A 25929-nucleotide genomic window follows, 5' to 3' on the forward strand; every position below is an offset into this window, starting at 1 on the left:
GAGCTCTTCACAATAAGTACAAGAAATGTCGGAGAATAATAGTACAAAAGCAGACGTTAAGTTTCATGAGATCAAGTGATAATTGTGAAGCAAACAAAATACATGAGGTAGCAAACAGTGCATTGCAGAAGGGATAAGTGATAAGTGTGCAGGTTGCAAGTGGGACAAAGTACACTGGAGGTTAAATACTGCAACATGTGCTAGACACTCAGGCCTAGAACAGACGTAATGTAGGCGATGGTGGCACTTGGGCAAGCAGCAAAGGCGAACAAGGGTTACAAGGGAAAATACAGTATAATTAGAGATGAAATACTGCAATACAACAGAACTGGGAATGACATTTGACGGCTACGGGCATCTGCTAGTGCGTGCTCTAACCAATCTCAAATAACGATCTTGCAGTGAGTTGCCGGACATTCACTGTCAGGATTATTACAGCACTGGACATGTCTTTCACAAGCCCACCACTTTGCTTGGACAAAGATCACTGGTTTGCCATTATCAGCAGATACAATAATGCTAATAGTCACCTGCCGATCCCCCGTATAATATGTCCGGACAAAAACAACTAACCGTCATGGAATCTCTGTAAGAGATGTGGCTTTTGTAACCAAGGGCGTGGCCTAAGAACAGTATCTAAGCAATCCCCATCAGAGGTGCTGTAATAGATCCCGAATGTGATGTGCGGGGATAAGTAACGCCACTAGGTAAACAAATACATGAGGTAGCTAACAGTGCATTACAGAAGGGAAAAGTGGCAAGGGGCAGGTTTCAAGCGAAACAAAGTACAATTGGAGGCGAAATACCGTGGCACAGGTTCCGCAGGGACTTAAGAGAGGCTTCCCTGATGGCGCCCTAATTACACGTGCCACACCATCTGCGGGCTATAGAATTGTTGCCTTGTAAGAATGCCCTTAGGTTGGGTACACTTGTCTGGACTGGGGGCGAACATATCCCTCCTGGATGTACAAGTAGTACGAGACAGCGAAGTGAAGTAGCTAGGTGGATGGGGGGCTCTGTCATCGACGGGGGCCTCCTCCAGAGCTGTGGCGGAGTCACAGGGCGATCTGGAAGCAGATGGACAGTAGGGGTACCTCTGCGGCAGAAGGATACAGTCTAAATACCTCTGCCTGGCACAGTAAGGGTGCCTGAGCCAAGAAGCTGGAGCCGAGGGGGTTCCAGGAAACAGCGTCGGCGCCCCGTTAGTCCTTCGGGCGGTCGGGGGGCCTGAACCGACCGGGGGTGTGCCTCATCGCTCCGCCCTGACAGGGGGGGCGGGAGTAGATCGAAATAAAGTGATAATGTACTGCACCGTCAGAGCATCGACTCGCCGTGCAAGATGGCTCGTTAGGCATGCGGGTCAGCGAGGGGCTGCCGCATTGGATCGCCTGTAAGATGACCCACCTTATCTGCTACTTGTTGTGCGAAATAAACCTGCACCACTGCTTTCCCACAAATATGTCTCGTGAGTTTCCTTGGTATGTAAGTGTTATGGTGCACAATGTGGAGCGAGCGCTGGCGGTGTGGGCACTAGTAATCTGGGGACTCTTTTTGATGCTAAACTCACTTTCAGAACTGCCTTGCCCCCAAGTTAACCTAGGGGCAAAGGTGGTGACTGACTTTTCTTTGAAAAGTCCTGCCACTTCTTCACAATGACCTTATAGTCCAGCTGATGATACTCCTCATGAAAAGCAATCCTTGACTACTGGAAAAAAAATGATGCACTTGTGAGGCCACCTCTGAAATCTCATTCATCAGGATGAAACATGGTGTGTATAAGGACGTAGGATCTGGAAAGTTTTTAGCCCCACTTTGAAATCTGAACTCCAGTACACGTGGCTGAAACAATGTTTAAGAACTGAACCTTTGTTCGACTAAACTCAAAACAGATGAGTCACAAGTTAAGAATTTTGGACAGTGTTACTTACCATGTCCAACTGGACTCTTGACTTTTCCTTCCTATCATTAATTGTATTTTTCTTCCCTATCACTGTTCCGAGGAATCCGAAAGGCGGCTCGCAAAGCTTTACAATGCTAAATACTTTTTAAATACAATGCTTGGTGTATACATTTTCTGAAGTGTTTTTACCATTTATATTATTTGTGAATATAATGTGTACTTCATTTTTTTTTACTTTATGTACAAAATTGCTTTATTTTTTTATTCTATAAAATTGTATAACATTTACATTTGCATTTTAATATTGTATTCAACATTTAGAATATTTTACATTTTTAAGCAGTTTTATTTGGATTCAACAATGTTTATACTTACATCGAACAGTTTTTTAACTGATTTGTTTACTATCAATATGCACATAGAAGTTTAAATATTACAATAAGTATGTACTGCTTGCTAATTTACATTTCTGCTGATTTTAATTTAAAAGTAGACTTAACTTTTTAATGGTGTGATGATTGGTAAGTAATACGTTGTCCCAGTGGATGCATTATCTCAGCTTGGGCCCCTATTATGAGGGGGGCTGTAAATTTCGATCTTAGTGCAAACTCGTGTTTACACAGGGGTATGAATTATAGTTTTGCTGCAAACACCACACCTCCACCTCCCTGCAGCTTTCACCAGGCAAATTTCAGAATGCAAGAGCTGGATAAATATAAAGGGGGAGGAGGGGCAATAATGCCCTGTCAATACAAGGATACTTTTTTGCAAAACATAACAATTGTGCATGTACTTCACCATTTTTCTCACTGTTACTCAGAATATTAAATATTTATTATGGGGTACTGTACGTAATAGTCCGGTAAATACTACACACTATTCTGGCCACTTGAAATCAGGGCCAAAGACAGTATTTCTATTTCTATCATAAAATTGTGCCTTGACTAGGTACTACCCCTGACTCTCAGAGCATAGTAGTGGATAGTGTTTACTGAAGGGCAGAGTTAAATATTGTTGATCTTTGAGTATGACTTCAAGGGTTTGCAGATAACAGTAATGAAGTAATTACTGGCTTCTCATAGGCCCCGTAGACTTTGTGTAACTTTAACAAACACACCGAGCAGTGCTCAAAAGCCAGCATAACATTGTGCAATATTATTCAAATGTTGTAAACCTGTATGTGTTTGTGCTTGCAACTCTAAATGTTCCTCATATTTCATAACACTTTCTCTTTCTCCAGATCTGGGATATTGAGAATTACTGCAGGCATAAGGGAGAAGGGAGTGAAGTAAAAGGAAAAAATGGAAAGGCATCCACTTCAGAAGGCCTTCCTCTCCGTTTCTCAGTTCCACATTACTGTAGACCCATTGCGCTGAAGCATATGCCCCTGGGGCCAGAGACTGAGGTAGTTACACAGTTTGTTCGAATTTCTGCTGTAATTATCAAGACTGTTGAAAGCATAAATAAATGTTGCATCCAAAAGGTTCTTAACTTGGTCAGCAGTGATAAATTAACATATAAAATGCATGCTGCGATCCGAGCTTATTTTTGGAAGACTAATTAATAAAGGGTGCAGAAGACAGATCAAGATGACATTGTATTATTCCATCACAAAACAATGCTTAAATCCACTGCCGTAGGTAACCTAATCAATAAAATACATCTGACGCCATGAAAGAAAAACAACAAACCCAAGTGTTGTGTCTAAAATAACATTCAAACTCTGTTCTCCAACATTGAATCTTTCATAATTCCACATGCTTTGAATACTCCGTACTGTGAATCCTTAGTACATGAATAAATAGAAACATCTGTAAAATACATCTAAAACTAAAATTCTTCCAACTTTTGTCTCCCAGGTAATGAGTGTTCAAACTCACTTCCGAAAGCTAAGTCGCATTGTTTCAACGAACAAGTGAGAAGTTCTGATTCAGAGTTTGGTGAATGAGATACTCCATCACAAACTTAAAGGACACCCATTCACCGTATTACAAGCGCCATAGGTTATAATTCACCTGTAATATGGTTGACAGGAAATCCGTCAGGTTTGTGGCTAGGTATCCCGTCTTTACACAATAAAGGCTCCTGAAAAATGTATTTCATGCCCAGAGGGTAGAGAGGATACTAGGCCAGAGTACCACCTCCTATTTAACTATACAATACCACGAAAAAATTACTCCAACCGACCAGGTGATGGTCACTCGGAAAGCACTCAAGTGGGAGGACGTGAAGAATGACATGTAAGGGAAATCGTGTAACTTCACCAATAGGTGAGCAAGGAAGCAATTCCTTTTTGTTTAGTTACCCTCACACACCCTAGTGGTGTCATGCTTCATCATCTGGTCACCTCGACGCCTACATGTCGGGGTGGGCTCGACCACAGTGTTGGGAGCTCTTTAAAGTTACAGAAGACCAAGGGGACTATGCAGATAAAAAACCTCCGACAGATCCCCGGTTTCCCTTTATTATTGGGTCTGTCAGGGTTATTAAAAAAAATACATAAAAGTAGGGTCAATGTAGGAGTGTTATGGTCCTAAGACCCTAGTGCCAACATGTTTCAGTCCATATGAGGCCGTAAAGGTCCCGGACTTTCTTAATGGCTGAAGTTGGTCTCCCTAGGTAGCAGTCAAGGGCATTTCCTATCCTGTCAGTGAAGAAAGGGCAGAGTAGCTGCTCCTTGTGTGTGTGACAAATAATGTATATCACGTGGGTCTCCATCCAAACTTTGTGGAGTCTTCGTTTCTCAGACAAGCTGCGTTGCAGAGAGGTATTCAGAGGCCACGCCCCTTTTTACAACACTCTGCAACGCAGCTCCGTGGCACTTACTGGAGGTACCTGGTGGGCTAGTTGGCCACCAGGGACCCTCAGGATTGAAGAGGAATTCATTTCACAACTTAAAACACGCCACAGGGCGTGTTTGCACACATGTCACCTCAGGCCCAGCCCCCTCCTTTCACCACTGTTCAAACGTGCCCCGTGGCACGTTTTAAGTTGGGGATTAACTCCCCTTGAATCCTGAGGGTTCCTGGGGTGCAACTAGCCCACCAGCTACCTCCAATAAGCGCCACAGAGCTGCGTTGCAGAGAGGTGTAAAAAGGGCGTGGCCTCAGAACACCTCTCTGCAGGGCAGCCCCCTGGCGCATACTGGAGGTTCCTGGTGGGCTAGTTGGCCACCAGGGACCGCCAGTATTCAAGGGGAATTCGTTCTGCAAGGAGGAGGCGTGGCCTCCGGCGTGATACTGGTCTTTTATTTTATTTATTTTTTAAGCAGGGGGGCCGGTCTTTGTTTTTTTATAACATTTTGGGGAGGAGGGCCACGTGGTCCCTCTCCCGGGGCACTTGTAGCCCAGAGGACCCTTTCCCCAGGGCTGGCCCTCTCCGTTGGGGACCGTGTGGTGGTCCCCAATCCCCCCACGGTCCTGCTGGCTCCCCGCGTCCCTCGGGAGCCCGTATTGCTTTTCCACATGGGGAACTGCTAAGATGCAGCTCCCCGTGTGGAAAAGCAATCCTCTTTGATTTTTGGAAGAGAGAGCAGGTTCCCTGCTCTATCTTACAAAAACCATAGCAAACTACAGTGTCCCCGGGGTGGGCACTCCGGGACACTGAAGGAGCCGGCCCTGGGGGGTGGCGATCCCCAGGGCCATGACAGGGCTCATTTCCAAAGCCCCAGGGAGGTGGTGGTCCCCGGGGCTGGGAGGTCCCCATTTTAATGTTTAGAGCCCCCGGGAGGTGGCGGTCCCTGGGGTGTGTGGGGGGGGCTCGAGCAGGCTTTTTATTTTTTTTATTTTTTAAATGCAACACAAGCCCTGGGGTTTGGCGGTCACCGGGCTGCGGGGTGCCTTTGAACCCCCCACCGATGTATTTTTTAAGCCCCGGGGGTGGCAGTCCCCGGGGCTAGGCCCCCCATCCAAATATTGCCCCCGGGATTTGGCCCACCCGGGGGCTAATTATTAAAGAAGCAAGGGAGCCCGCACTTCGTTTTTTTTTTTGCGGCTGGATCTACGCAACCTGCGCGGATTTTGCCAATTTAAAACAAATAAACTTTAAGGGCCCTGGGTACCCTTGTGGGACGCGCTAAGCCAGCCTTGGGGGATCAGGGTGTTTCTACCCTGACCCCTTTTCGTGTTTTGCGCATTTTGTTTCGAGGCTGGATCCGCGCATCCTGCGCAGATTTTAAATGTTTTTTTATTTTTATTTGAGCCCTGGGGGTCCTAGAGGGACCCACTAAGCAGGCCTAGGGGCTAGGGTGTTTCTTCCCTGCCCCCTCTTCGTGTTTTGCGCATTTTTTTCACTGATGTCTTGTGCCTCGGTTCTACCGAGGCACAAGATGGCTGCCAACACTTCCTGGTTTGGAGTGTTGACAGCCAATTACCATAAAGCTCGTGATCGGGAGGGTGCGCGGATCCTGCGCGGCCATAGATATCGAAACTTTTTTCATTTTGAATTTCTCAGAAACTACTGAACGGATTTACACCATTTAACAATAAGCATTTGCAATGCAATAGGTCTCACATTTACGCAAGTTTGACCTATTGTCATTGTAAATGACAATGGCTTTTATTTATGTTTGAAAAACCAAAACATAAATAAAAGGGAATGTCATTTACAATAAAAATAGCTGAAACTCTCGCAAATGCGAGACCTATTGCATTGCATTCCTTGTGACACTGAAAGATTCACAATCAATCGTCACCATGAAATTGTTAAAAAGCCCCAGTCATTTACTCCATCTCATTGGAGTGTCCCCAGGATTTTCTAATAAAGGAGGTGGTGGAGTGCAACACTGCTGAATGACGATACTGAAGACAAACGCACTACACAGCTGGTATGCAAACAAACTGAATATAGTAAGCAAAGTACCTGAGGAGTTCAAAACGGGCGAGACTTCAGAAAGTAAACCTCAACCCACTACAAAATCCCCCAAGAAGTTTTGACCTTATGAAGAATATCTTGTGTAAAATTGCAGGTTCCTGTGGCATATGATAAGGTTTAACTATGATTAATAAAAACATTTAAAACCGCTGGCACATACACTCACTTGTCAAAAGGCTTGACTTGCAGGAAGCTTCCAACACAGCTGACACAAACAACTGTGCTTATGCCAAAATATTTGTCTAGCAGGGAGCTTTAAAACATCTGACAAGAACTGACGCGCTTGCCGGAAGACTTGCCTTTCAGGGAGAAATGACCTAACCGCTGGCAAATGAAAAACGTTTGTTCCCAGTTTTTCTCACTTTTTTTCCTTGCGACAAGGAGGCAGAGGTGGATTTCAGGAGACGTTGCACAGCAGTTTCCAGTGCGTCGAAACACATCTTGTTTTTGGGACGCTTAGAGGGGAAGACTCTGCACGTCGGAACTCAACCCTTCGTATGTGGTGATGGCAGAAGAAATTGCAGGCACAGCAAAAGGCAATCTCCCACAGCCGGGGATCACTAGAAGATCGTCGCCAATGTGAAGTGATCAGACCAGGCAGGTTATGGTAACCAAGAACTAGTTTATTCGATATAGCGACTCCCCCGCAACCATACGTTCCTACATAAGCAGGCAGGAACATCAACTGCCCTTTCAAACTGTGAAGAGGTACCAACGTTCGGTGAGTGTGCCTTGGCACGAGATGGATTCCCTCCTACCTCACGCTAACACATGGAAAGTACACTACATCTGTCCCACGCCCAGGTTGTACACTTGAAAGTATTCATCTCAATCCTAAATTGCTCTAATCATGCAGAAACACAGCTTTTTGAAAGGGTGTTTGACAAGAGGTAGAGGGATATTTATAAAAAAACAATCACTGCTGCAAGGAGGGGGCGTGGCCTCCGGCGTGATGCTGGTCATTTATTTTTTAAGAAGGGGGGCTGTGTGGCCCCCCTTCTTTTTCTAATTTTTGGCCCTTGGAACCCCATCCCCCAGGGCCTGCTCCCTAATTTTATTTTGTAAATGAAAAATTTGGAAGGGAACCGCCTGGCCCCCCTCCCAAGGCCTTAATCGGCCCTGGAGACCCCATCCCCCTGAGCATGGCCTTTTAAAAAAAAATTATTTTGGAGGGGGGTTGCGGTGCCCCCCTTCTCAGACCACTTATGGCCCCGGGGACCCCATCCCCCGGAGCCGGGCTTTCTTTTTTTCTAAAATTTTGGGGAGGGGGGGCCATGTGGTCCCCCTCCCTGGCCACTTGTAGCCCCGAGGACCCCATCCTCGGGGCTGGCCCTCTCCGTTGGGGACCGTGGGGTGGTCCCCAATCCCCCCACGGTCCCGCCGGCTCCCCCCGTCCCTCGGGAGCCGACATTGCTTTTCCACATGGGGAACTGCTAAGATTCAGCTCCCCGTGTGGAAAAGCAATCGTCTTTGGTTTTGAGAAGAGAGAGCAGGTTTCCTGCTCTCTCTTCCAAAAACCATAGCAAACTACAGTGTCCCGGGAGTGGGCACTCCGGGACACTGCAGGAGCCAGCCCTGGGGTTGGCGGTCCCCAGGCCCATGACAGGGCTGCAGGAGGGGGTCGCGTGGCCCCCCCCTCCCAACATTTCCAAAGCCCCAGGGAGGTTGTGGTCCCCGAGGCTGAGAGGTCCATCACGGACCCCCCCATTTTAATATTTAGAGCCCCCGGGAGGTGGCGGTCCCTGGGGTGTGTGCGGGGGCTCGAGCCGCTCCCCCCCCCCACAAAGGCTTTTCTTTTTTTTTTTTTAAATGCAACACAAGCCCTGGGGGTTGGCGGTCCCCGGGGCTGCGGGGGGCCGTGAGCCCCCTGCTAATATATTCTTAAAGCCCCCAAGGCTGGCAGTCCCCGGGCTTAGGGGGGCCTTTGAACCCCCCACCCATGTATTTTTTAAGCGGTCCCCGGGGCTGGGCCCCCCCATCCCCATACAAATATTGCCCCCGGGATTTATCCCACCCGGGGGCTAATTATTAAAGAAGCAAGGGAGCCTGCACTTCGTATTTTTTTTTTTCGCGGCTGGATCCGCGCAACCTGCACGGATTTTGCAGATTTAAAAAAAGTAAACATTTTAAGGGCCCTGGGTGTCCTTGTGGGACGCGCTAAGCCGGCCTAGGGGATATAGGTGTTTCTACCCTGACCCCTTTTCGTGGTTTGCGCATTTTTTTCATGGCTGGATCCGCGCATCCTGCGCAGATTTTGCAGATTTAAAATAATGTTTGGTTTTTTTGGGGCTCTGGGGGTCCTTGGGGACCCCCCTAAGCAGGCCTAGGGGCCAGGGTGTTTCTACCCTGCCCCCTCTTCGTGTTTTGTGCATTTTTTCACTGATTTCTTGTGCCTCGGTTCTAGAATCTTAAATTGCTCTAATCATGCAGAAACGCAGCTTTTTGAAAGGGTATTTGACAAGAGGATAGGGATATTTATAAATAAAAAGTCACTGAACATCTGTCAAAAAGTTATATGGCTGCACAGATGCATGTTAAAAAACAAGCGTGTTCCTCGCGCTAAAAGGAGGCAGCAGGGGGAGGGGCGAGAGGTGGGGGTGAGTGAAAGCATTTCACCTGCGAGCAGCACCAGTAGCAATAATTGCTACCATATGGCGCCGCACGTTCCCGCAAGTGAATCGCCACAAGTGCACGCATTGCCATTGAAGGCAATGGAATGCGTGCACGTTTTTGACTGAAAAGCCAAAGCAATTGCAAAATGTATTTTTGCCTATGCAGCGCTTGTGCGCTGTGTAGGTGAGACCCAAAAAGGCCTCTTTCCGAACCAAGTGCTACATTTTTGCCAAATTTGGTGTAATTCCATTCAGCAGTTCGGGCTGTAGCCGTGTCTAAAGTTTCCTGTGGAAAATTGTGATCACTGACATAATATCGAATACATAAATATAGAATTACCAAATATCGAATAAAAAAATATGGAATGCAAAAATATCGAATTCCTATCTACAAACAGTTAAGTACAAAAATATTGAATCAAAAATATCATTTAAAAAAATATAGTTAGTCAAAATATCAAATTTTCTTAAATGTCTTAAAATTAATTTAAAATTAATGAAATAATAAATATAACTAAATAAAACATGCTTAAACATACTTAAATAACCTTAAAATTATTAAATTAATTTAAGTTAAAAAAACATACATTTTTTTTAATACACATATTTATATATATATTATATATATATATATATATATATATATATATATATATATATATATATATTACCTACTGGCGGTCGCCAGTAGGTATATATAGTTAGGATTGTTTTCCATAGGGAAATCGCAACATTCTATTGGGAATAACTTTGGCGCCGGTTGAGGGATCTGCCTGTAATTTTCCTTAACTTTGCCTCGCTCCTTCCCTGAAAGTTTCGGGAGGATTCGTCAAGCGGGGGCCGAGATAAAAGGGGGGTCCCAAAACGTGTTTTCCCCATGTTAATTTCCATAGGGCGGTTGGACTCACTTTTAGCCCGAACGGCTGAATGGTTTTCCACCAAACTTGGCAAAATTGTAGGGACTGGTAGCCCGATGTGCCTTTGCTATGTCTCAAGATATGTGATCCAGTGGATTTTGAGTAATTTAGGTTAAAAAAAAAATATATATCTATAGCAGCTTACCTGTGAGCTTACCCGTACGCTTACAGTACACTTACCGTACGCGTACCGTATGCGCACGTACGCGTACCGTATGCGTTCCTCTAGAGCGCGAACTGCATTCTGATCGGCTGCCAATGTCTGTCAACACTCCAAAACAGAAACTGTTGGCAGCCATCTTGTGCCTCGGTAGACTGAGGCACAGGAAAGCAGAAAAACAAACGTGTAGAACTCAAAAAGGGGGCAGGGTAGAAGCACCCTGACCCCCTAGGCAAAAAAAATATTATTTTTTTTCAAAAAAGTCGCGGGGTACGCGTACCCCGCAACTTTAAAAAAAAAAAAGTTTAAAAAGTTGTTTTTTTTTGCCTTGGGGTCCTTGTGGGACCCCCTGAGCAGGCCTAGGGGGTCAGGGTGCTTCTACTCTGGCCCCTTTGCGAGTTTCACACCTTTGTTTCACTGCTTTCTTGTGCCTTGGTTCTAACAAGGCACAAGATGGCTGCCAACACTTCCTGGTTTTGAGTGTTGACAGACAGTGGCAGCCAATCAGCATGCCTTCCCGAGAAAGCTGCATGGTCATTGGCTGTCAACACTTCTAACAAGGAGTTGTTGGCATCCATCTTGTGCTAGTGTTGACAGACAGTGACAGCCAATCAGCATGCCTACCCGAGGAAGCTGCATGCTCATTGGCTGTCAACACTTCTAACCAGGAAGTGTTGGCATCCATCTTGAGTCTTAGTAGACTGAGGCACAAGAAAGCAGAAAAACAAACGTGTAGAACACAAAAAGGGGGCAGGGTAGAAACACCCTGACCACTTAGGGCTGCTCAGGTGGTCCCACTAGGATATTAATATATTTAAACGTTATCCGCTAATAGAATTAGCATTAAAAAAAACTTTGAAATTCACTGAAAAAAACATAGGTTTCAGGCCTTATATAGTTAGGAATTAGCATTTAAAAAACCTTTGAAATTCACTGAAAAAACCATAGGTTTCAGGCCTTATATAGTTAGGAATTAGCATTTAAAAAACCTTGCGAATTCACTGAAAAAAACATAGGTTTCAGGCCTTATATAGTTAGGAATTAGCATTTAAAAAACCTTTGAAATTCACTGAAAAAACCCAAAGGTTTCAGGCCTTATACAGTTAGGAATTAGCATTTAAAAAAACCTTGCAAATTCACTGAAAAAACCATAGGTTTCAGGCCTTATATAGTTAGGAATTAGCATTTAAAAAACCTTGCAAATTCACTGAAAAAACCATAGGTTTCAGGCCTTATATAGTTAAGAATTAGCATTTAAAAAACCTTGCAAATTCACTGAAAAAAATATAGGTTTCAGGCCTTATATAGTTAGGAATTAGCATTTAAAAAACCTGTGAAATTCACTGAAAAACCATAGGTTTCAGGAGTTATATAGTTAGGAATTAGCTTTTACAAAACCTTTGAAATTCACTCAAAAAACTATAAGTTTTAGTGGTGTTATAGTTAGCTGGACATTTTACTCATACAAAACCATTGAAATTGCTCCTATATAGTTAGTTGTACTAACTATATTTCGCGCACCCGCAATCCACTGCTGATGATGTCACATATTAGATCATTCATGACATGGTCAGTGACATCACTGATGACATCTCAAATGACATCACTGATGACATCATCCACGTGACAATCACATACACCTTTTCATACACTATTACAATTTTTCATCACTCTTTGTAAAATACAGAGTATCATATTTAAATCCATTGTCACAGCAATACAAGTATCTAAAAATCCACTCAGTGATTCATAGATGTATACACACATCTAATCACTTACCTATGGATTCACTCATACATGCTGTCAATGAACAATAGAACACTATCAAAAATACTTATACATCTATATCGACATTAAACAACAGCACGCATCCTATTCACATATGAAGTCATCCTACTCACTTATGCAAACAATGGATCATACTTACATATTTACTTAGCAAAACACTTATACAAACACCACTTCTTCTATTCATTTAGATAGTAAGTCATACTTAGTGAATTATAAAATTATTATTACAAGTATACAGTTATCCATACAGTCAGTGGAGAAGTGTGGCTCACTGGTTAGAGGAGGCAGACCTGGAAGCAGAGGTCAGCCCGGGACCAGGGTTCAATTCCCGGCTCGGCGGGGTCTTGAGTCCTAAAATGTCCATGGACTCGACAATTCTCGCTCCGGTGCCTACTCGATTCATGGGTTCACACTCTGCGACTCTGGGCAATAGCTTGCTTAATCTCCACAACGGCCCCTCGCGGCGGGATGCCTGGCTTTCACCTTGTGGATACCCTGCCGGGGTTATCTCACAGGGGAATACCAGGACGGGTTCCCTAAGCAAGCGCTTAGAAACCGCTTGGTGATTTGCGCTACATAAATTCCTGTACATTTACATTTACATTTTACAGTCACTCACACAATCATTGTGTCTTATGTATACTTATTTATATACAACAACTGACACATACACTGCCTTTTATTTTTCTAGTTTGTTGGACCTGTACCTTTGAGAAATATATTTGCTCATCACCACACCCATAAAGAGATTCCCTCACCCAAACTGTTAGAACATGTCGTTTTAACTTCATATATCTACTGAATCAACTATTCACACATCTTTGGACAGTCACACCCCCCCCCCCACCGAACCACACACACTTTCACACTCCCATACAAATATTCAGTTAACTAATCAATAACTAATATAGACTTTCACATAGCTAGTAACCAACTGTAGAATCAGTTTACACAACAACTGATAAAGTGATACAGATATTCACACAGTTTAGTCACTATCCACTATATTTAGTGAGACATTATAAATTGGTCAAGTAAACAGTCAATTACACTGCTACTAAATCCTCCATCCAAATAATTATTTATATATATCCACTCATTCTTCAATGCAAATTGCTATATATATAATGCATATTTAAATAACGAAGCAAACCACATTCACTGGATGATGTCATCAGTGATGTCATTTGTGATGTCATCAGTGATGTCACTGACCATGTCATGAATGATCTAATATCTGACATCATCAGCAGGGGATTGCGGGTGCGCGAAATATAGTTAGTACAACTAACTATATAGGAGCAATTTCAATGATTTTGTATGAGTAAAATGTCCAGCTAACTATAACACCACTAAAACTTATAGTTTTTTGAGTGAATTTCAAAGGTTTTGTAAAAGCTAATTCCTAACTATATAACTCCTGAAACATATGTTTTTTTCAGTGAATATATATATATATTAGAATGTGTGTAATGTGTGTATTTGGCAAGGGCAATTTATTTCAAAATCTTGCGGTAGACAACATTTTTTGTTTCATTAGAATAGGGACGGAGAAGGCCCAGCTGCAGCCCTGGTTGATGTTAGCAGGCGCGTGTAATTGGTGTAGTGATCCGCCGCCTAAGCCCCGGCTACAGCCCTGGTTGATGTTAGCAGGCGCGTGTAATGTCGTTGAAGGAGAGAGTTATCAGCCGCGGGTAAATCCGTTTAATGAGAGAGTTGAGTGACAGCGAGTAGGAGAAGCTGCAGTAATTGTCCCCGCAGATACGCTCATTTGCGTGGTCCCCCGCTGGAGGCCCAGATGCAGGCCTGATTGATGTTAGCAGGCGCGTGTTCCCCCCGCTTGAGGCCCAGCTGCGGCCCTGGTTGGTGGTAGCAGGCGCGTGTAATTTTGTTGAATGAGAGAGTTCAGTAACAGCGCGCAGGAGAGGCTGCAGTAATGTTACTTACCAGGCCTCCAGGTGAACGCGTTTGTCACGCCCCCAGCACACGGCCACAGCAGACGATCTTCTGATTAATGTACGACCCACATGGCATGAAGGACGGAACGTACCACACGCCCCCAGCGTGCCACTTGATGCGGCGCAAGTGCGTTCACATGGCGTGAAGGCCGGACAAACACCCCCAGCGTTTGTCACGCCCGCAGCACACGCCCACAGCCCACGATGTCATGGCTGTATACCACACGCCCCCGGCGTTAGTCACGCCCCCAGAACCACGCCCACAGCACAACGCAGACACGCCCACAAGGGACTACTTTGCTGGCATGGTTCTTTTACCTTTTAAATGTATAGAGGAGTTGGCCTAACGGCTAAGGCGCTCGACCTCAGACCTGGGGATCTGGGTTTAATCTTGGTAACGACGCCAAACATCCTGTAATTCTGGGCAAATCACTTAATCTCCCCGTGCCTAACAAAAATGAATGTGTGTCCTCATGTAACGTAACTGGTGCTATGTAAAGCGCTCTGATACCTGATTCAGTTTGGGTCAAGTTCGCGCTATATAAAACTCTGCAAAAAAATTAAAATATATGGTGGCCGTCTGCATAGCTATGTCCTTCTGCTGCAACTGCCCTTTCCAACGCTGTATTGGGTGTTGTGATTGGTGCTGTGGTTACTGAGATTACCCGCCTCAAAGGTTTGGGCTCTCTCTTTATAATCTTAGTATGGATAATATTAATAATAAATATACAATATTTTTACCGTAGGATGATCAATCAATCAATCAATCAGGGTACTTGTAAAGCGCGCTACATACCCGTGAGGGTCTCAAAGCGATGGGGGGGGGTGCCCCTACTGCTCGAAGAGCCAGGTCTTTAGGAGTCTTCTGAAGGCGAGTAGGTCTTGGGTCTGGCGTAGGTGGGTTGGGAGGGTGTTCCAGGTTTTGGCGGCGAGGTAAGAGAAGGATCTGCCGCCGGCGGTCGTACGTTGGATGCGGGGGACATCTGCGAGGGCGAGGCTGGCGGAGCGGAGCTGGCGGGTGGGGGTGTAGAAGCGGAGTCTGCTGTTTAGGTAGGCTGGTCCGGCGCTTTGTGTGCGTGGGTGAGGAGCTTGAAGGTGATCCTCTTATCGATGGGGAGCCAGTGCAGGTCTCTCAGGAGGGGGGTGATGTGACTGCAGCGGGGGGCGTTGATGATCAGTCGGGCGGAGGCGTTTTGGATGCATTGTAGCCGCCGTTGGTGTTTCGCTGGGATTCCTGCTTAGAGTGCGTTGACGTAGTCCAGTCTGCTGCTGACGAGGGCCTGTGTCACTGTTCTTGTTTCGGTCGGGATCCATTTGTAGATCCGGCGGAGCAAGCGTAGGGTGTTGTAGCAGGAGGAGGAGACGGCGTTGACTTGCTTCGACATGGAGAGGGAGGAGTCGAGGATGAATCCTAGGTTGCGTGCGAGGTCATTTGGTGTTGGTGCTGTCCGTTGAGCGGTCGGCCACCAGGAGTCGTCCCAGGCTGAGGGGGTGGGTCCGAGGATGAGGACCTCCGTCTTGTCCGAGTTCAGTTTCAGACGGCTGCTCCTCATCCAGTCGGCGATGGGCTTCATGCCCTCGTGAATGTTGGTTTTGGCGGTGTGGGGGTCCTTGGTGAGGGAAAGGGTGAGCTGGGTGTCGTCGGCATAGGATATGATTTTGAGGTTGTGGTGGCAGGCCACTTGTGCGAGGGGGGCCATGTAGATGTTGAATAGTGTCGGGCTGAGGGATGAGCCCTGGGGGACGCCCAGATGATGTTGGTGGCTTCTGACCGGAAAGGTGGGAGGCGGACGCTCTGGGTTTTGCCGGAGAGGAAGGACGTGGTCCAGTCAAGAGCCTTCTCTTGGATTCCGGCTTCTTGGAGGCGTGTCTTTAGGGTGCGGTGGCAGACCGTGTCGAATGCGGCTGACAGGTCCAGGAGGATGAGGGCTGATGTTTCGCGGTTGTCCATTTGGCGTCTGATGTCGTCTGTGGAGGCGATGAGGGCTGTCTCTGTGCTGTGGTTTCTTCTGAATCCGGATTGGGACGGGTCCAGGATGTTGTTGTCTTCGAGGTGGCGGGTCAGTTGAATGTTGACGATTTTCTCGATGACCTTTGCCGGGAACGGGAGCAGGGAGATGGGTCGGAAGTTCTTGAGGTCCTTGGGGTCCGCCTTGGGCTTTTTGAGGAGGGCGTTGATTTCGGCGTGCTTCCAGCTTTCCGGAAATGTCGCTTTTTCGAAGGAGATGTTGATGACCTTCCGTAGTTGGGGTGCGATGGCCTCGTTTGCTTTGTTGAATACGTGGTGTGGGCATGGGTCTGACGGAGATCCTGAGTGGATGGAGTTCATGATCTTGCGTGTCTCGTCGTCGTTGGTGTAGGTCCAGGAGGTCAGTTGGTTGGCGCTGTTTGTGATCGGGGGGGTGGTGGAGTCGTGCATCGTTGGTGCGGTCGTGGAGTTGAAGCTGTCGTGGATGTCAGAGATCTTGCGTGGGAGGAGATGGCCAGTGAGTCGCACAGTTCTTGTGAGGGCGGGATGTCGTTGGCGCTTGTGTCAGAATTGGAGAGTTATTTCACGATGAGGAAGAGCTCTTTGCTGTCGTGTGCGTTGTTATCCAGACGGTCTTTGAAGGAGGATCTCTTGGCTAGTCTGATGAGGTGGTGATGTCAGCGGGTTGCGTCCTTGTGGGCTGCGTGGTTTTCTGGCATTCGTTTGTGGAGCCATTTCTTCTTCAGTTTACGGCAGGCACGTTTGGAGGTCAGGAGCTCGTCGGTGAACCAGGTGGCTCTCCTGCTGGCGTGGCTGTTGGATGGCCTCTTGAGTGGGGCGAGGGTGTTGGCGCAGTCGTCGATCCACTGTCTGAGGTTGCGGGCTGCGGCGTCAGGGCAGGTGGGGTCGATGGGTGGGTTCTGGGCGAGGGTGGTGGTCAGCTGGTCTTCGGTGACTTTGTTCCAACAGCAGCGCGACGGCTGTTGGGTGCGATGGTGCGTGGTTGTTTTTTTTAGGTGAAGTGGATGCAGCGGTGGTCGGTCCAGTGGGGTTCGGAGGTGTGGTCGAAGGCGACGTGGGTGCTTGTGGAGAAGACGGCGTCCAGCGTGTGGCCTGCGGCGTGGGTGGGTGCGGTGACGAGTTGTCTGAGGCCGAGATTGGCGAGGTTTTCGATCGGAGTGGCGGAGTTGGCGTCGTTGTTGTTCTCGAGGTGGAAATTCAGGTCCCCGAGGAGGATGTAGTCCGTGGAGGCGAGTGCGTGGGTGCTGGCGAGGTCGGCGATGAAGCCGCTGAACTGAGCCCTGGGTCCGGGGTGGGTGTAGACGAGTGTTCCTCTGAGGGTGGTGTTGGGGTCGGTGTGGATCCAGAAGTGCAGGTGTTCGGCGGTGTTGAGGGTGTCATCTGCGTGGGTGGTGACCTTGAGGGTGGACTTGTACACGATGGCTATTTCTCCTCCGACTCCATTGGCGCGGTCCCTGCAGGTGATCTTGTAACCGTCCGGGATGGCTATGGCGATGTCGGGTGCCGAGGAGTCGTTCCACCAGGTCTCGGTGAGGAAGGCCACATCTGGGGCGAAGGTGTCGAGCAGGTCCCAGAGCTCGATGGCGTGTCTGCGTGCGGAGCGGGTGTTGAGCAGAATGCAGCGGAGGTGGTTGGGTCTAGTTCTAGGAGGTTTGGTGAGTCTGTCGCAGGTGAAGCTGCAGGTGCGGCAGGAGAAGGGTCCGTGGGTCCGTTTCGGGGCGGCCTGGAAGCAGGTGTTGTGTCGGGCTGGAGTTGAGTGCGTGGAGGGAGTCGGCGTCGTATCTGAGTCTGGCGTCGTGGCGAGCGTGGGGTCCAGGGGCTCTGGCGCTGGGCGAGGTCCAGGCATAGACGGGCACAGATGGGCTTGCCTTAGGCGCGCCTTTGGCGCGCCAGCGGCGCGGCCGCACAGCGGCCTCCATTAAGAAGGGTGCGAGGGACGGAGGAGCAGCTGGGAGGGGGAGCGGGTGGCGAATCAGGCGCGGTGGGCGGGGCCGCAGGGGAGGCAGCGGCGGGAGTGGGAAGAGCAAGAACGGCGGGAATACGCTGGAATCACAGAGGCAGCAAGGGGGATGCTGACGCGGTGGGGGAGCGACCTGGCCTGTGAACAGGGTCGAGGGTCGCTCCCTTAGTGCGCAGCGGCCTCCATTAAGAAGGGTGCGAGGGAAGGAGGAGCAGCTGGGAGGGGGAGCGGGTGGTGAATCAGGAGCGGGGGGAGGGGCCGCAGGGGAGGCAGTGCTGGGAGCGGGAAGCGCAAGAACGCCAGGAAAAAGCTGGAATCACAGAGGCAGCAAGGGGGATGCTGACGTGGTGGGGGAGCGACCTGGCCTGTGAACAGGGTCGAGGGTCGATAACAGGAGGGGAACATTTACTATTACCAATCCAGTGAGTGCAACAGTAGGGAAAGTGTTGGATAGCGTAGGGGTAAAAATTACTATTCCCACTGCAGTGAGTGCATCAGTAGGGAAAGCGTTGGATAGCGGGAGGGTAAAAATTACTATTCCCATTCCAGAGAGTGCAACAGTAGGGAAAGCGTTGGATAGCGTAGGGGTAAAAATTACTATTCCCACTCCAGAGAGTGCAACAGTAGGGAAAGCGTTGGATAGCGTAGTAGTACAAATTACTATTCCCACTCCAGAGAGTGTGACAGTAGGGAAAGAGTTGGATAGCGGGAGGGTAAAAATTACTATTCCCACTCCAGTGAGGGCAACAGTAGGGAAAGCGTTGGATAGCGGGAGGGTAAAAATTACTATTCCCGCTCCAGAGACTGCAACAGTAGGGAAAGCGTTGGATAGCGTAGGGGTAAAAATGACTATTCCCACTCCAGAGAGTGCAACAGTAGGAAAAGTATTGGATAGCATAGGGGTAAAAATTACTTTTCCCACTCCAGAGAGTGCAACAGTAGGGAAAGCGTTAGATAGCCTAGGGGTAAACATTACTATTCCTACTCTAGTGAATTTAACTCTAGGGAAAGTAATGATTTAATATATTAATAAAAATAAATTAAATATCAATACCAATAAAACATTAATTAAAATTAATTGCCAATTTAAAATTATGTAATAATGAATCAATTATAAATACAAAGAAATATTAGTTATTAAAATGTAATACCTATTCATAATTAACAACGAATTAATTTTCAATAACAAAAACTAATTAATAATAAAAGTTAATACCAATTAATTAATTAACAGTAAATTAATTATCAATACACAAAAAGTATTTTTAATATGTAATTAATTACAATTAAATTACTTCCCACCCTTTTCCCCTATAAACCCACAATCCGCTACAGAAAATAAATTGATACAATTATCGTAATTATCAATTAATAAATTAATACAAATTAATTACCAATTAATAAAAATTAATTACAAATTAACAATAAATAAAAAATCAATACCAATAAATAAATACAAATTATTTACTTAATTACAATTAAATTCCTTCCCACCCTATTCCCCTATAAACCCACAACCCGCTACAGAAAATACATTAAAAAATTAACTTAATTATCAATTAATCAATTAATAAAAATTAATTACCAATTAAAAATTAATTAACAATTAATTCAAAATGAATACCAATAAATAAATAAAAATATTCCCACCCTATTCCCCCATAAACCCACAACCCACTACAGAACTAAAACGCAAAATTAAATTAAAAATAATTCGTAATTTCTAAAAAAATGTATATTTAATTTAATATAATAAAATTACTTCGCACCCTATTCCTCTATAATCCACAACCCGCTACAGAATTAAATTACGCCAAAATTAAATACATAAAATTCTTTACTTTAAATAAATTACAAAAATAATATACACTTTTCACTTATATACTAACATACAAAACACTTTAAAAAATTCAATTTTATTAAAAATTCGATATATTTTAATACCTATATTATATACTTCGATATTTAGACTTTCTATATTTTAAAAAATCGATATTATATTACTTACCTTCAATTCGATATTTTTCACCACTATATTCTGTCCATTCGATATTTTGTCCATTCTATATTTTGACTTCGATATTTTGGTAATTCTATGTTTTGAATTCGATATTTCGTCTAGTTACCGGGAAATTGCATGGGAAAAAAACATTTTGGGACCCCCTTTTTTCCTCGGCCCCTGCTCGCCGAATCACCCTGAAACTTTCAGAATAGGAGCGGACCGGAGCTCCTGTTCCCATAGGTTTTGAAAATTTCACAAAGATTCCTCAATTGGCCCCAAAGTAATAGGGAATGGAATGTTGCTAATTTCCTATGGAAAATAGGTCCTAACTATAACCTCCTACTGGCGACCGCCAGTTGGTAAAAAAAAAAAAATATATATATATATATATAAGGACATAGGCTATGTAGACAGCCAACATATATATATTTTTTTTGTTGCAGAGTTTTATATAGCGCAAACTTGACCCGAACTGAATCAGGTATCAGAGCGCTTTACATAGCACCAGTTACGTTACATGAGGACACACATTCATTTTTGTTAGGCACGGGGAGATTAAGTGATTTGCCCAGAATCACAGGATGTTTGGCGTCGTTACCAAGACTCGAACCCAGATCCCCTGGGGGCGTAACAAACGCTGGGGGCGTGTGTCCGCCCTTCATGCCATGTGAGTCGTACATACAAGCGCCAATTACGTTGCTGCGCAGCATCAAGGAGCACGCTGGGGGCGTGACAAGATGGGGGCGTGAGAAAAGCTGGGGGCGTGTGTCCGGCCTTCATGCCATGTGAACACAATTGCGCCGCATCAAGGGGCACACTGGGAGCGTGAGAAACGCTGTGGGCGTGTGATACGTTCCGCCCTTCATGCCATGTGGGTCGTACATTAATCAGAAGATCGTCTGCTGTGGCCGTGTGCTGGGGACGTGACAAACGCGTTGACCTGGAGGCCTGGTAAGTAAGGTTACTGCAGCCTCTCCTGCGCGGTGTTACTGAACTCTCTCATTCAATGAAATTACACGCGCCTGCTACCATCAACCAGGGCTCCAGCCGGGCTCAGGCAGCGGATCAGTACACTAATTATACGCGCCTGATAACATCAACCAGGGCTGCAGCTGGGCCTCAAGCGGGGAACACGCGCCAGCTAACATCAAATAGGCCTGCATCTGGGCCTCCAGCGGGGGAACACGCAAATGAGCGTGTCTGTGGGGACAATTACTGCAGCCTCTCCTACTCGCTGTCACTCAACTCTCTCATTAAACGGATTTACCCGCGGCTGATAACTCTCTCATTCAACGACATTACACGCGCCTGCTAACATCATCCAGGGCTGTAGCCGGGCTCAGGCGGCGGATCACTACACCAATTACACGCGCCTGCTGACATCAACCAGGGCTGCAGCTGGGCCTTCTCCGTCCCTATTCTAATGAAACAAAAAATGTTGTCTACCGCGAGATTTTAAAATAAATTGCCCTTGCCAAATACACATATTACACACATTCTATTTCATACCCGGACAACGTCGGGAGGGGCTGCTAGTATATATATATATATATATATATATATATATATATATATATATATATATATATATATATATATATATAATCTCTACTAGCAGTTACCAGTATGTAGTTATAGTTAGGACCTAGTTTCCATAGGAAAAGCATTTTTTGACTTGCCTATAACTTTGGCGTTGTTTGGACAATCTTCAGGAAATTTTCCCAAAAAAGTGTCAAAGTAGGTTTTGTGTGTCAGTTTCGGGGTGATCCGTGCAGTGGGGACTGAGAAATAGGGGCGCAAAATAAGGGTGCATTGGTAATGTTAATTCCCAGAGGAAAGCATTGTTTAACCTACAGCCCGAACAGCTAGACGGAATTACACCAAATTTGGAAGAATGCAGATTTCGCTTTTTGTTATTTGGAGCAAATCTGTCCTGTAGTTTTTGAGAAATTAAAGCCGAAAAATATAATGATATCTCTGCCCGGGGATATTTTGCAACGGTTTTGCGATGGTCGCGGATATTTCATGACAATTCCCATGCAAACCGCGATATAGCGCACCAGCGGGATTGCTCTGATTGGCTAGACGCAACCTGTAGAGTTGTGGCTGCCATTTTATCAATCAGGAACGGTTCCCGGGGCTGAAAATGTGTCTCAAAGCTAACATGAGGGGTCAGGGTGGAAATACTGTGACTCGATGTTTGAGAAATGGGGGTGTTACTGACACAAGTTATGTGTCCAAAATAGATTTATTTAAACACACGTGATATTAGCGACGATGCTGCAATTGCCAGCACGGCTCTCCTGTGTACCATCGTGGGAACATTGTAAATATAAAAATATATATATACTTGTATACACTCACCCGTCACTGTCACAGACTCATGTACGCACTCTCAAACTCACTCAGACACGTATACACTCATTCACTTACCCACTCATACACTTATACATCCAGTCACATACCTTGGCAGATACTCATGCACCCACTCACATACCCAGGTACTCATGCACCCACTTACAAACTCATTCGGAGAGGGATGCACCCATGTCGAGACCCACTCAGAGACTCATGCACCTGCTTAGAGACCCACTCGTAGACTTCTGCACTCAGTCTCATACCCACTTAGAGACTCTTACACCCACTGATAGACCTACCTGGGCACTTCTGCATCCACTCACAGACCCACTCAAATACTCATGCACCCACTTACAAACTCACTCGGAGAGTCACACACCCAAGTACAGACCCACTCAGAGACTAACGCACCCACTTACAGACCCACTTACACACTCACATATGTATTCACAGACCTACTGACAGACCCATTGAGACACTCATGCACCTAGTCATAGTTCCATTCAGACACTCATACACCCACTCACACACCCATACAGTCACTCACACACTCAGTCAAAGACCCTCTTAGAGAATTATGCACTCAGTCACTCACTCATACACTCAGAGACTCTCACACCCGCTCAGACTCACTCAAACATATAGGCACCCACTTACTCACCCACTAAAAGACTCACGCATCTACTCACAGACCAAGTCAGACACTTGCCCTCGCAGTCACAGACCCACTCAGGCACCCATTCATGCACCCATTCACTCCCCCACTCAGAGACTTAAGCTCTCACGCACAGACCCATTGAGACACTCATACATCCACTCACAGTATTATCCTTGTACCTGTGTTTAGTACTCTTTTGTAACATGCACACGCCACTTTTCTCTTATAACACACTGTTTGCTACCTCCCACATTTTGTTTGCTTTTGATACTTGCACAAGTGCCACCATTGCCTACGTAACGTTTGTTCTTGTGCCTGAGTGTCTAGCATATATTGCAGTATTATACCTCTAATTTTACTTTGTTTTCTCTTGTAACCTGTACACTTGTCACGTTTTCCTCCTGTAATGCACTGTTTGCAACATCATGTATTTTGTTTGCACACAATTGTCACTTTTACCTCATGTAACTCAACGTCTGCTTTTGTAATTTGTTCACGTGCAATGTAGATTTTCCTAGTTATTATGACGGAAAGTCTTAATTTTATTAAAGACACGGAGGCGAGTATTATGCTTTCTTATCTTGCATTTTATTCCATAGCAGCCAAGATAAGTGCAAGAAACTACAGTTCCCAGAGGTCAGGCAACAACTGGGCCATGGGAATGAGAAAAAACGAGAGTACAGTAACCAATCAGCAGTCACATTATAGATAAGAGGACACACTGACTGCGCAGCTTCCTCTTTTCGCTGAGAGACGGTCAGATAACAATTGAAAATAAAGGAAAAATAGCCATAACCAGAAAGAACGCCAAAGTCCAGGAGCAGAAATCCTTAATCACTGGAATCCAGAGCCAAAGTCCAAGGAAAGGATCCGAAGAAGGAGCCGGAAGGACCGGAGGGAAAATCCAAGCAGGAGATGAACGAAGCCGCTGGAGAGTAGATCTTCTATGATGAGGCAGGCGGTAAGGCCGGATTCGCTGTAGGGAGGGAGAACACATGTTAATAGTGTAGCGGCGGGATAATACTCGCCTCCGTGTCTTTAATAAAATTAAGACTTTCCGTCATAATAACTAGGAAAATCTACATTTTATGACAAGACCGGAGGCTCCTATTATGCTTGTTCAAAGCAATCCAATAACATCAGAAGCAACAGAATGAATAGGCTTACAGTAAAACATGCGGAAAATACTGTCATTGGACCAATCTGCTGATCTCAGTATGTCCTCTAAACGGGAGCCAGACCAAAAGGCCTTAGAAGCCATGGCTCCCCTAGCCGAATGTGCTCCGAAAACAGAGACATCAATACCGGCAAGGGACATAACCCATCGAACCCACCTGGCGAGGGTAGGGGAAGAAACAGGGAGGTGGGGTTTACGAAATGAAATAAGGAGTTGAGAACAAGAGGGCGTTCTGAGATCAGCGGTCTTTTGTTCATACATTTTTAAACATTGACCCACACAAAGTTGGGGTTGGTCGGGAAAGTAGGGATAAAAAACAGAGTCCAGATTAGTCTTTGTGCGTCTGCGAATCTGGAACAGCACACCTGTAGGGGAAAATTGACGAGAAGAAACATCCAAAGCTCTAACATCAGAAACCCTTTTAATAGACACCAAGCAAAGTAACATAGTAAGTTTGGCTGATAACATTTTGAGAGACAAAGCAGAATTAGAGGGCCAATTCAAAAACAATTTAAGTACAACAGAAACATCCCACAAAGAGGTATACTTAGCCAACGGTGGTTTAGAGCATCGAACACCTTTGAGGAGGCGACAAATCAGAGGATGAGCGCCTACAGGCTTCCCATCAATTAGGGCGTGATTGAGGGAAATGGCAGAGCGGTAGAGGTTGATAGTGCGATAGGCCTTCCCAGCGCTGGCCTGAGAAGCTAAGAAGTTGATAATAAATCCTAGAGGGGTTGAAAAGGGATCGAGAGACCTTTCCAGACACCAGCTTGCCCAAAGAGACCAGGTGGATTTGTAGGCTTTGGAAGTGCCTGGAGCCCAGGCCTGGCTGATAAAGTGAGCAGCCTCTTGTGAAATGAGGACGTTAGAAGGGGGAGGCCGGAAACTTTCCAAGCCGACAGAGTGAGGGAGTTGTCCAGGATCAGACTGTGGCGCTCGCCTCGAGGGTTGAGAAGCAGATCGTCGAAGGATGGCAGAAGTACAGGAAAATCCATCGCCATTTCTAGAAGAACAGGGAACCAGATTTGAGCATGCCAGAAGGGGACTATCAGTACTAGAGAAGTTTCCTGACGGCGGACTTGCGCCAGCACTCTGTTGATCATTATGAAAGGAGGAAAGGCATAATTGAGGTGACGAGACCAATCCTGGAGGAAAGCATCCGTGGCTAGAGCTAGGGGGTCTGGACGCCAACTGAAAAACTGAGGCAAGTGGGAATTGAGGCGAGAAGCAAAAAGATCGATAGAAAAGGGACCCCATAAAAGAGAAAGAGAGTGGAAGACGGAGGGACAAAGCCTCCAGTCGCTGGAGTCTCGCAGGAACCTCGAGTGCCAATCCGCCACAGAATTGAGGTCGCCTGGAAGATATTCCGCTTGCAAAGAGAGATGATGGGCTAGGCAATATTCCCACAGACTTTTCGCTAAGTCCGCTAAAGGCTTGGACCTGGTTCCGCCGAGATGATTTATGTAGCGAACCGCAGAAACATTGTCCATACGTAAGAGTATGGAACAGCGGATCCTGTCTTTGGAAAGACTTTTGATCGCAAAGGAACCAGCAAGCATCTCTAAACAATT

General features: G+C 46.1%; 1 protein-coding gene across 7 annotated transcripts in view; it reads left to right on the plus strand.

Annotated features, from left to right (window-relative positions):
- Positions 1-25929, plus strand: part of EFCAB8 (EF-hand calcium binding domain 8) — a 1715964-nt gene that overhangs the window by 1389335 nt on the left and 300700 nt on the right. For all 7 annotated transcript variants that reach the window (XM_078651814.1, XM_078651813.1, XM_078651812.1 and 4 more), the window contains one exon: positions 3141-3305. In XM_078651814.1, the coding sequence (XP_078507940.1) occupies positions 3141-3305 (165 nt within the window). The remainder of the gene's footprint in view (positions 1-3140; positions 3306-25929) is intronic.

Source organism: Lissotriton helveticus, chromosome 7 (genome assembly GCF_964261635.1).
Source record: "Lissotriton helveticus chromosome 7, aLisHel1.1, whole genome shotgun sequence".
Taxonomy (NCBI): Eukaryota; Metazoa; Chordata; class Amphibia; order Caudata; family Salamandridae; genus Lissotriton; species Lissotriton helveticus.